General features: G+C 33.9%; 1 protein-coding gene across 1 annotated transcript; it reads left to right on the top strand.

Annotated features, from left to right (window-relative positions):
* Nucleotides 1–6,485: 6,485 nt before the first annotated feature.
* Nucleotides 6,486–7,288, top strand: LOC149559716 (uncharacterized). Its single transcript, XM_089823495.1, has 2 exons — nucleotides 6,486–6,653; nucleotides 7,073–7,288. Exons 1-2 carry the CDS (start codon nucleotides 6,486–6,488, stop codon nucleotides 7,286–7,288), a joined length of 384 nt encoding a protein of 127 aa, XP_089679621.1.
* The last annotated feature ends 6,134 nt before the right edge of the window (nucleotides 7,289–13,422 follow it).

Here is a 13,422-nt window from a genome sequence, read left to right as displayed (position 1 = left end):
TGTGTCTTGCTTTGTCATATAAGAGCAATAGTAAGATGCAACATCATATGCATCTAGAATGAATTGTGTATCAGTATTTGCATACCATAATGATGAAACTTGCTTTGCAAATGCATTTGTCCAGGTGTCACTTGGGTCTCTTTTTAGTAACAACGCTCTTCTTCTTAGTCTTGTCTGTAGCATTAAGATGTAATTGTCTTCGGTTGTGTGAAAGTCATTGAGAAATTGGTCAAATGTAACATCTTTTGAGTATTTTTTCTGCTGAAGTTGTTTGAAGAGGTCTATTGCTTTTTCTTTGATTCTTGTATCTGTCGTTGATAAAGGCTCTAGAATAGTTGTTTTCCTCATTGGAGGCATAGGGAAATTGAAGCGACAAGTTGATGTCCTATATTTTTTGCAGCTTCTTGTGTGATGGTGCATTTGAATTTTGACAACGTTTTCATCTAATAGTGTAGAATTAAAAGAGATATATTTGTCAGCAAAGTTCTCGATTTCTTGATTTGTAGATTGTCCATATATGGGTGCATTTTTAGTCCAAATCACAAAATACACATGTTCGTTTCCTCTATTTTGGAATTTAGTGACAAAAAAGTAATCTAACACTTTGCCAAACAATTCTGTATTTGTTAACATCATTCTACAGAATGCATTGAGCCAATGATTGAAATATCGAGTGCATAGAACTAGATTTTGTCTTATGTGAAAGTCTAGATTTCAATCTTCGACAGGTTCAGTCTCTTTACAGGTATTGCTAGGATATATATTGTCTAAAGCTTGTACTAGTGGCAGCCACAAGTGTTTAGCACTTGTCAATGTGGCAAAGAATGTTGGCGGTCCTAATTGCCTTATCATTGCAAATAAGTTTTTTCGTGTATTGTCCAAGTAGTCAGGTGATGTACGAATACTCTTCAATGATCTGAAACCAATTGGCGATCTTAATATTTGCAGGGGTGCGGACATCTTTTGCGAACAACTTTTTACCTTTGAGCTCAGCTTTTCTTATGCAAACCCATGCAATTGAAGAGATTTGTTGAATAATAAGTTTTATTGCTTTGAAGAAAATGTTTGTAATATGTGTCACAAAGTCATTATCGAAATGCATGAGCTCCCATTTCACTATTTTTTGGAGCAAGGAATTTGACACAACGTGTTGCGGTCTTGGAAAACCATAGAACAGAGTTGGAAAGTTCATTTCCTCTAAGTTTTAATCTTGAAATATTCCAGGAGGTTTAATTCCTTCAGAAGGTGCAGTCTCAATTATCATTGCCTCAAGATCTTTGATTGAATGTGTGTCATTGAACCAATGGATAAGTGATTCAGAGATTGGTTCGTTACTTAGTTCATCATTCTCATTAAAGTCTTCTATTTTGGCATTGTCGAGACATGTTTGTTGTTTTTTTTCCCTTAGAATGGTGTCCCAATGCTCATCTATGGTAACATTCTCTCTAATATATAAGGGTGTAGTTGCTAGAGTTGATAGCGCATTCATTACACACAAGGGTCTGACATTGCCTTGTGCATATGCATTTTTATATTGTAGTTTTCGCTTCAATCTTATTGCAATTGTTCAACTGTCATCTAATTGTCGAGGCAATACTCATTGCACTTTATCAATATCTACAAGCACATTGATTATTGTTCCATTTAGCCCGTACTATGACCTTTTGTATCCTAGTTGTCTTATTTGGGCAAACACAATGCACAATGACACAAGTCTTTCTTCTAGTGAGGTTAACATTTGCATTGCATCGATACGTCTATTTCTTTGTATTCTCCAAGGTGCAGAAAAAGGAGGAATGTTGCCAAATACAACAGCTTTGAAACATTGGGTACATACCAATTTGTCAATTTCAATTTTCTTTTGTTCGTGTGTTATTGGAAGGTAGTTGAAAGCATCAAGAAATATTTCGTCAATCATTTGCGTGTTTTTTTGGAAATGTAATGTTTCACAGATGCTGGATGGGTTTATGGGTGTGTCATTTATGATACATTGGTATGCTTTAATTAATTTTGAGATTTGTCTATGCGCTGAGGGTTGTTTAGAGTTCTGTCTGGTAGTTTGATGGAAATGGTGGCGAAGTTTGTTGTTTGTTTGGGCATTTCCAAGATTTTGTTGCTTTCTATTTTGTTGAAGAAAAATTATGCTCCTACTATTTCGTATTATGTTTTTGAGGGAATGCAATGAATGCCTACTTTTTAAATGACCTTGTTGTGTTTTTGTTATGTGTATTGTTGAGAAGTTGATAGATTTTGTATTTTGCATTGTAGGTGGTTGACATTTTATTATGGAAGATGATGATTCTTGTCTTTGGTTTTCATCAGTTCCTTCTTCTTTTTTGCCACTACGGATTATTTCTTTTAAGGATCGTAATGAATATTGAGTATTTCAATTGGTTGGTGTTGGTGTTTGTAGCTGTGTATGTTGTAAGATATCAAATGATGCTTCAGCTAGTGGTGTAGTTGGCCTAGTTTGTAGCTCGTTAGATGTTGATGATGTGAATTTGTCATAACTATTATGGAAATCCATTTGCTAATGGAGTTTTGTGAAAAGAAAAATTGGCGTATTGTTAATTGTTCTATGTTGAACTAACTGGAAAGAAAGGTGAAAGTAGCTACTATGATAATTATTTACAAAAGTTTCAAAATCTCCTAAGAAAAATGAACTAATGCATAGCAAATTCAATTGTTGAGTAGCCAAAAAAAAAGAATTTTGAAAGAAATTATATTCTATACTTATTATTTGTAAGTAGATACTGACATCATTATTTATGAAAGTTTCAAAATTTCCTAGCAAAACTGAACCAACGTATACATAATTCAATTGCTTATCACAAGAGATAGAATAATGTTGAAACAAATTTTATATTATTATTAATATCTCAAAGCTTAAAGTGGTTTGTAAAACACTCACTTGATTACTGACTATGTAACTTGTTTTGCTTGAAAGAAGATTGTCTTTTATGCTTCTTGTTACTGGAAATCTTCTTGCAGCAAACTTTGTACCTGTGACCTGTCTACATAAAATCATTCTGATCAAAATACTTGAAAATTTAATGGATAGTTCAATCATAGTTAGTAAAGGTATAAAGAATACTAGATGGATAAATCAAATAGAATCAAATTTTAAAGAAATGAACAATATTAAAAAATAAATAGATTGTTCATATTTTTAAAAGGAAATGAACCAGCAAGTTAGAAAGTAAAATAAAAATTAACTTAAAAAGTTATAAAATCTAATTTACATCATTAATTAATACTAGATGGATAAATCAAATAGAATCAAATTTTAAAGAAATGAACAATGTTAAAAAAAAGAAAAGGTTATCGATATTTTTACAAAAGAAATGAACCAACAAGTTAGAAAGTAAAATAAAAATTACCTTAAAAAGTTATAAAATCTAATTTAAATCATTAGTTTTATATATTTTTTAATTAATAGTTGGTTGAATGTATTGTTAATTTTCAAACTTTTTTTTTTTAAATGTTAAAATATATCATTTGTAAGTTGACAAATTGACTTTTGTAAAGTGAATAAATTAATAGATTAATGAATCTAATATTATAAAAATAATATTTTTTATAATCTAAACTACAGTGAAAACTATTAGATAGAATTTTATTTTAATATAATATAATTATTTACAAATTTAGTTATTAAGTAAAAACTAAGTTAAAGTTAATGTATGAATTATTGTAGAATATTAATTAAATTTTAATCAAATTAACTTAAGATAATTATATCTATATTAATTATAACATAATAGAAGTATCATAATTACAAGTAGACTCAACTTTAATGAAATGTCCTACTTGCAAGTTAAAAGTTTGGGTATATGTTATTAATATATTTTATTTTAAATTTTTAAATTTTTAATCAATAATCTTTATAGGAATAATCTATGACCATTAAATTGAGTTGTAGTTGATTAATTGAAATTATTTATATTAAACGGTTTTTTCCATCAGGGGCGCACTCTATAAAAACATAATTAGCAACCTATACACGGAAACAACCATCGTGTAGTCTCATTTCTTCATAGCAGAATACCATACTTTGAAACCTACCAAAATTTATGCACCCAAAAATCAAGATCTCTAATGAATGCCAAAGTAGGCATCCCGTAGGCATAGACTAATACCCTAAAGGCACAAATCCTTATGTGGTAAACTCAAAGACAACTTTTCTGCAATATCAAGTGTTGTATAGCTTGTATGCTCCCATGTGGTTAGAGTTCTATATGCAAATTGGCACGTGGAGGAGTATAGCAGGCCCATCAAGCCGAGAGAAGTTATGAAGGAAAATCCTAAGCATGTTTAGGGTTACCCAGTTACCAAGGTGTTGTTCAAAAGATTGTTGTTTTGCCTCCTGAAGCAGAACCATAAAGAGAAAAGATCTATTTCCTCATTCCAACCTATGGTCTACAAAAACAAACAGCTCACAAGTCCGATTCCATTGCTAACAAACCCTGCAAACCCTCTTCTCTCCAAATACTGATTCATACTAGCGCATATAAGGATTTTTTCTGGGTCACATACTCAATGCAACAGCTAATCGATCCCTCTTTGTTCAGACCAGCTAGAATGGAAATTGAAATGCCAAAAATATCGATTTTTGTTTAATATAGTTTTTCCTAACCATCAGATTGGAATTCAAAGCTTGTAATGAAGAATGTAAAGCTAGGCAATATTGAGAGGAACTCGAAAAAATTTGAGAGTCCCCATACAAATTTTTTGTTTCTTCAGAAAAGTTTGGGCAAGAAAAATCCCAGAAGCCCTAACTTTTTACCTAGAGTCATAGATTTCATTGATTAGAGCCAGTAGGAAAATCTGATTTTCTTATCAATAATAAAACTTTCTGAGCATTAAAACAACTGAAATTTTTTAAAAGCTTCATTTACCAAATTATAGAACTTTTGCTGGAACAAGTAACACTATTTAGAAAGTGCGGCAAATAGGTATCAAAAACCCTAGATTTGTCCTTCTCAAGGAACTAAAGCTCAAAATATCACTTCTCGTCAAAAATCATTAAAAATGGTTGTAAATGAAGAAGACAAAGGTAAAATGAGATTTTTCAAATTTCCATCTACGCAATACAAAGAGGAAAGCATTTGTGAAATCAAAAATCTTAATAGAACGAGACTTGATAACCTGAACAAACAATTTCATGAAATCCAGAGAATTAAGCTCTACAGCAGAATATGGAATGAGGGAATTACAATCGAGCCGACACAAATGCCAATTGCCTCAAATGCGCTAATATCGACCTTAGCTTTCACACGGGGGAAAATGATCCTATTAACATTCACAGCGAAGACCAAAAATCATTTTCAAGCACACCCAGACATAGATAAAACTGTCAACAAGAAAACGAAGGAAGCAAAAAATCCTATACAAGTATATAAATTGCAAGACTCGTCGTTCATACCTCTGTTTCTCCAAATTGCACGGAAACTGCTCCTTCGTACTTTCAAAATTGGCAAACATGTTATGCTCTTTATCCATCTTGACTGTCGGTGGCTCCTTGGCTCTGTGATGTTAGCGTAATAAATGCTAACCTATCTCCACTGTCCACTACCCTACCATCACATTAATGAAAATTAAATTGCCTTTGCAACCGACATTAGTCTCATTTTTGTTCAATAAAAATTTTCAAAAAAAGCCAATAAACCCCAACAAAATTGCTCTCGGCCAATCATAAATTTGAAATTAGCAACTGATAATTTCATTTTCTTAATACAGCTGCTTAAACCTTACGATATGACACCTGTTGAGTACCAAAAAAGAAATAGGGGGAGTGAAAAAAAAACATTAGTTCCTTGCCTTTTAAAAGGCAGGGACTAATAATACAATTTATTATAGATTAAGTATATAGTTAACTATAAAAAATATGATTGCTACTAACTTTTATATATATATGCAATCCACAGATATCCTTGTCCAAGACACCTCGAAATATATCTCTTGACTTATTTTATATATAATATATAAAAACTAATATATGACTAGTAATATATACCTATTTCCATCACCAGAAAGGGTCAATACAGCCATCAAATTCAAGACTTGAACTAGTACTATATGTCTATTTTCATTCACCAAAAAACAAAAAATGTAGACGTTACAAGGGAAGTCGATAGTCCATGCAAAAGACCTTCCATTTTTTCCAACGGCAAAGCAGGGTGATCCGTACGCCCTAATTATAATATAACTATCAGTATTTGAAACGCATGCGTTTCAGATTCTCCCCACAAAGCCAGGAGCTCGTTTCGTAGAGCCTGGAATGCATGTAGAACGTCCCCTTACGATATCTTTGTCGTCGACATTGCCCACTCACGTCTTATCCGCGTGATGTTAACATTTATTTCACCGACATATATATGCCACGCCCCAGCAAGCCGCGTCAGTTGTTCGTGAAATCCTATAAATTGGCCTTCGTTCAACACTCATTTTCCATGTAACTTTTTCTGTCTTTGTATTTCTTGACAATGGCGGATTCAAACGCAGCAGAGCATAAGGATCGCGGTTTATTTGGCTTGTTTGGGAAGAAGAAAGAGGAGGAGACACATCAGCAGCATGGTGTTGTCGTGGAGAAGAAAGAAGAAGGAGGACTCATGGGAAAGTTGCATCGTAGCAAGAGCTCTTCTTCAAGCTCTGTACGTTTATGCTTTCGTTTCTAAGTTGAATAGATCAGATGGAATACCAATGTGCTTGGATTTGAATCGATTTTTTAACCCTTCTGAAGTGCTTGTATTACGCAATAGCTGAATTAATTATGGAGCCCCTGTTGTTCACGGTATCCTGTTATGGTCTCTCTGTTTTTGTTAGGGCGTAGGGTTTTGTGTTACTGAGCGGTGATCTTTTATTTGGCTTTTGGAAGTGCTATTAAAATTTGACCAACAGATCACAATCCCTTCATCTTTTTAGATTTGGTTGCATTTTGTTCCACCTTTTGCCTAACCAAATATTTCAATTTTTTGCGTTCTATTGAAATTCATCCTACTTTACGTACTTTTATTGGTTAAATGATTACACGGATCGGTCTCTGATCTGTTGAAATGCTGTGTGTGTACAGTCCAGCGATGAGGAAGAAGATGAGAAGGGAGAGAAGAAGAAGGAGACAAAGAAGGGTGGATTGAAGGACAAGTTGAAGCTTCATGGAGACAAGAAAGAGGAAGAAGAAGACGGTCATGTGAAGGCTGAGGAAGAAGGGGGCGAGAAGAAAGGGTTGACGGAAGAGATCAAAGAGAAGCTCCCTGGAAACCACAAAGAGGGAGAAACAGAGCATTGAAAGAGCACATGAATTTTATTTTTTGGGTTGTTTCATCTTATAATGAGTTGTGTGTAGACCATCTTCTGGTTTGAAGCATACTGTGGATTGTATGTATGCTGTGTTTTTCTATATATAATAAAGAGTGTGATGGTGTTGGTTCTGGTTTGTAATTGCAATGTTTCTAATGGAGACGCGTTTAAACAATTTTTCGATAAGAAATTTGGGCCAGCAGGGGCTAACCAATATAATTTGTTTATTTTAAAACATGAAGTTAAAAAGTTTGATCACATCATGGTGCTTAAGGAGACGGGGAATGCATTGATAGGTTTCAAAGGAACTCAACTTATTTATGGATAGATTACTCAATACGTATGAATAGTAGGAATTTAGCACTTAGATTCATAGGTCAAATAATAACTGAGGAATCTTACTGTTATAGATATCAGTAATATCTTTTCATCAAAAGAAAAAATTGGCTCTTACTATCATAGATACCAGTACTATAGCAAATCGTATATATATATATATATATATATATATATAGGCTTCTGGATTGTGGGCAACATTTTTTTATATTTTTTATTAATTCAAAATTTATTCCAACTTATTTGACTACAAAGTCAATATTAAATGGACATGCAGTCTTCTATTTGCACAAATTAAATATTATATTATATTTAAGTATTTAAATATAAATAATATGATGAGTTGATATATTGAAAAAAAAACATAAACTTTAGTTATTCTATTTAAGAATAAGCTTAAGAATATACATAAATGTTATTTTTAATTAAAATGGTAAACTACATATTTCCTAAGTAAAAACTAATATTTAAACTTTTTTTTAAACATTTACTTGTATATGGACATGGTTAGAGGTGAGATGGAAAAAAGGGAAGGGAGAGAGATGAGGTAAAGAAATAAATAGGATATCTAGGGCCCAAAATAAATGGAGACACTGATGAAAAGAGGAAGAATGAAGGGAGGGAGGGAAGGATGAAGATAGAGAGAGAGGTAATAATAAGAGGGGAAATGCTAGAGAGAGTGAGACAAGGGGGGGAATGAGGGTGAGACATGAAGGAAACACCAAAAGATAGGATCAAAGACAAAAGACACATAAGAGAAAGATAGTAGGTGGTAATAATAGGAGTGGACATAATAGATAGAGAGTGATAGACGGGGGAGAAGGTATGATATTTGAGGTATACATGGAGAGAAAATGCTATAGATAAAGAAACACGAGGGAGGGGACATATGCAGAGAGTGAGATAGATATAGAGAATAAATGGGGGGAAGATATTACAAGAGGAGGGGAGAAAGAAAGTGAAAAAAGAGATGAAGGGGGGAGAGAGAGAGAGAGAGAGAGAGAGATGCATGTATGTGTTTAGGAGAGTAAGAGACATGAGGTAAATATATCTATGGTTAATAGGTGAAAGAAATGGTTAGAGGTGGAGGGAGATGGAAAAAAGGTAGAAGGGACAGTGGGGAGAGATGATCTAAATGAAGAAAGAAGATAATAAGGGCCTGAAATATATGGAGATGATGATGGGGGGAGGGGGGGGGAGAGAGAGAGAGAGAGAGAGAGAGAGATGTATTTATGTGTTTAGGATAGTAAGAGACATGAGGTAAAGATATCTAGGAGCTAAATAGGTGAAAGCAATGGTTAGAGGTGGAGGGAAATGTGAAAAATGTATAAGGGATAGTGGGGAGAGATGATGTAAATGAAGAAAGAGGACAATTAGAGCCTAAAATATATGGAGGTAGTGATTGGGGGGGGGGAGAGAGAGAGAGAGAGAGAGAGAGAGAGAGAGAGAGAGAGAGAGAGATTACATAGGGAGATATGTATGCTTTTAGGAGAGTAAGTGTTGTGAGGTAAATATATCTATGGTAAATAGGCAAAAAAAATGGTTAGAGGTGGAAGGAGATTGAAAAAGGGTAGAAGGGATAGTGGGGAGAGATGATGTAAATGCAAAATGATGGTAATTAGGGCATAAAATATATGGAGACGATGTTGGGGAGATAAAGAGGAGAGAGAGAGAGGGGGGGGGGGGGGGGTTGGGGTTAGGAGCTAGTTAGAAAAGGAGGTTATTATTTAGTGATAGAATGAGAAGGTTAGGGGAGGGAGGGAGGGAGGGAGAGAGAGAGAGAGAGAGAGAGAGAGAGAGAGAGAGAGAGAGTAGGGGATAGGAAGAGGCAAATGAGATAGGATGGAGAGAGTGAGATAAAGATGGAGAGACAAAGAGTGAGGAATAGGAAGAGGGAAAGAGAGGGGGGCGGGGGGGGGTTATTGAGAGAGTGGTTTAGGGACATACAATCCAATCATACAAATACAAAGGAGATATTCTTTGAACAATACAGTAGTATGGGTGACCGAGATGATAGGAATATCAGTCCAGATTAGGAAAATGTAAAGTTTAGGTTACTAGATACATTAGAGGACCAGAATAGGCAAATGGATATGACGTTGCAAATAATGGCTAGACAGATGGGCATAAGAGGTAGTTGATTCCTAAGGTGGGATCAAGACACATATAGAGCCACCTAGCTATGATTTTGGTGAAAGTTAGGAGTCTACATATGAAGCTTTTTGAGGAGATGGTGATGCAACAATAGTGGGATTAAGAGAATGTGAGGATACTATCATATCATTAGCCACTTTTGTGTCAGTTGAACCATCCAATGAGGAGTTTAGCAGTATGTATGCAGTGGTTGATGTATGTTCTAATGATGGTGCACATGTTGATGATTATGAATTTTCATCAACTACAAATTCAATTCAATTTTCTATTGCGACAGTTAGTGTTGTTCCTATGTCCATATATTCTAATGCGACTACACGTATTGTTGATATAGTTAGCATGAGTGCATATGGTTTGCCTATAGCTACATATTTTTCAACACACATTGGTGATGATAAGGATTCTAGTCTAATATATATTATGTGGGTGGATACAAGGAAGAAGAGAATTCTTAGATCTTCTACGGAGTTGCCTTCTAGTGATATTCTAACGTCTACATCATCAACACAAGTTTTGGGTGCTAGGTTGCACGAAAAGTGGTTGGTCCTGATGATACTAGTTTATAGTTGGTTTAATGTCCACAGGGATGTCACATACTACTTCAATTGGGATCCAAGTGGAGGTTGGAGTTCATTGTGTTGTTGGATTGCTTGAGGACAAGCAATTTCAAGGAGGGCTGACTGTAATGTCCCCACTTTAGCAGTTAAATTAATTTCTTATAAAGTCATTAAATAAATTAAAAATTAAAAGGTGACTTTATATTTAATTAATTTAATTAATTATTGTATTACAAGGGAGAAGATTTTATAGTGTGTATTAATTATTGGAAAGGGGGAAGCCTCTAGTAATTTAATTTTTTAGAAGCACAATTAATTATTGTATTGCAAGGGAGGAGTTTCTAGAGAATTCATTAATTGTTGAAAGGGGGAAGCCTCTAGTAAATGCAATTAATTAATATTTTAGTTCCTTCTAGAAGGGTGAACGAAAATGATAAATAAGGGTAAGGGTCTCATTGTTTAGCATCAGATGATTGTGAATTGCATTTGATAAGAGCTTGGATGTGTGAGTCACATATCTTTCTTCTCATTAGAGGACGTTCATTCTCTCTTGTAACATTCTAGACATCATTCCCTTGGGGTTTGGCCTTTGGAATACATTGCTATGTATTGATTTTTTCATTTTGAGAACTATTATTATTTCAGCAGCTGTTTTAGTTCTTAGGCATTTCCAAGGTGCCCATTGCACACACACACACACACACACACACACACACACACACACACACACACACACACACACAGAGAGAGAGAGAGAGAGAGAGAGAGAGAGAGAGAGAGAGAGAGAGAGAGAGAGAGAGATCGCTTAAGGGTAATAAGTTAGAGAGAGATAGATTAGGAGTTAGTGAGAGAATACTAGAGGTTAGGAATTTGTAAGAGAGATATATTATCATTTATTTAGTGAGTTAGTGAGTATTTGTGTGTTTGAGAGAGAGAGAATTAAAAATATGTTACCATTTGTGTTTACCTATTGGTTCTATATTTGGGAAACAATGACTACCTATTTTAGACCATAGTTAATTCAATTGATGGAAACTAAAAAAAATTTATGTCATAGGATTAGTTTGTCTATATCATTTTGTAGATCTCTTCAATAGCTTTCTAATGCATTTTGAATGGAGTAAATCAGACTCTGTATGTGAAAGTTATGGTCTCTGGAGTAGAACCCATTTTTACTTCTTGAAAATCCAATCGAGATTTGAAGAAGTAAATTTTTACTTTTTCAAAACTCTAGATAAAGTTTTAAATCCTAACTAGGTTTTGAATGTACTTTTTGATTTGTATAAACCAATCAGGTTATTTGAATCCTAGAAACCTGATCGGGTTATGGCTTGGTAAAAGCATAGGGAAATGACCCACAAGCTTGGTAGGCTATTTTCCCTCCATTTTTTTTCCTTTAGACATTTTTTCATCTTCTGAGATGAGTTCTCATATTTCCCTTCAACAATTTACTAATGGTAAAGTGAGTATTTCTAAAATTACCACCATAATCTTACATGTCCTCTTAGCTTTCTAACAATATATTTTTTTCTATTTTTGGACAACATTATCAGTGTAAACTTTAATTATTTTTAGCAATATCTTGATAGTCCTTGCAAACATATGGCTACCTTTTTTAAATAAATTTTGATATAGTTATCAAATTCAAAATAAATTACAGATTATTGTTCTACACGTGATTTCATACACTTTTTTAAAAAAATGCTTTCATTTTCGATTATTTTGATGCAAGTTATGCTCAACATATGAACGTGTACCAAAATTTCAGGATGTAGTCAGTTCAATAATTCATAATTTAAAAAAAAAATACAATCTCTAAATATCACTCTTAACTATCATCCTACCGAAGGGATTTGAAAAATACTAAATATAATTATGTCTTTTGTGTTGCGCACGGAAACAACTATGCTGTGTTTTCTAAAAAAATCAAGAACTATTTTTCATGTGCACGGGGTTTGACCCACCTAATCTTATCCATTTTGTGAAAATTCTAGTAGTTTAGAAAATAGATTCATAGTAAGTTACAATTTATATGTTTTACATATTTTGTCATTTTGAGTGGATGACCCTCAAAAGTCTAGTCCAAGTTCAGGTTTACCTGATTTCAGAAAAAAGATGTCCACTTATACCCCCCTTTTTGTACATCATCTCGGTGCACTTTGTTGATCTCATTTTGGTTTTGTCAAGGTAGTGATTAAAAAAACTTATTGTATTACATAACAGAACTCAGTATGTGTCGAGTAAGTAGTGTATGCCAAACAATATACATGGATAGTTAGTGCTGAGTAGATGGTATGTGTCAAGTCACTCAAGTGTCGAGCAAGTCATATATGCCAAGTGATTCAAATATCAAGTAAATTAGTGGATGTCAAGTAATTTAGGAGTTGAGTTACAATGTTAAGAATATAGTGAATGTCGAGCATCAGAGCTTTCAAGTGCCAAGTAAACAAATTTTGGCATAGTTGTTTGTAATGGCACAAACTCCTATGTAAACCATTTTTGGGTCAACTTACGAATTGTTTTACAATTCTAGAAGATATATATACAAATGTATATTGAGAATCCTTATGCAATACATGCAAGCAATCAAAAAAATGGATGAATCAAAATCATTGATTCCTACCTAACCGTAGCTCACGAAAGTCTTCTTAAGGAGGGAAAACCCTAAAGAGTTTGCATGTGTGTATGAGAGGAGAAGAATGAATGCTAAGTGCAGAGAGAGAGAATTTGTGGTGACTATGGAGCTTATGGCAGGGATATGAATTGCAAAATTAGTTAGAGAGAATAGAGAAAATAAGTTAAAGGATAGAGGAGACATATCTAATCAGGAGGATCAAGGATATACTTGCAAAGAGAAGATCTAATAACTAGCAGTAGAGTGCTAGCCAAAGGATCATGGTGTTGAATCATTTTAATAGGTGATACATAGAAAATCTCTTAACTGAGTAGTCTTAATAGGCTTTTGCAAATCCTTAAACAGGGTGCTTACTTCATTGTGAGTTAAAGTCCTTTAACAAGGCACACTTTTAGTAGGGTGTTGATATCCTTTGACATGGTAACATTTAATAGTCTTTGT

This window comes from Cupressus sempervirens, chromosome 4, assembly GCF_028749045.1.
Source record: "Cupressus sempervirens isolate cs-2001-9-10 chromosome 4, ASM2874904v1, whole genome shotgun sequence".
NCBI lineage: Eukaryota > Viridiplantae > Streptophyta > Pinopsida > Cupressales > Cupressaceae > Cupressus > Cupressus sempervirens.
This window is presented reverse-complemented; position numbering and strand designations above follow the sequence as displayed.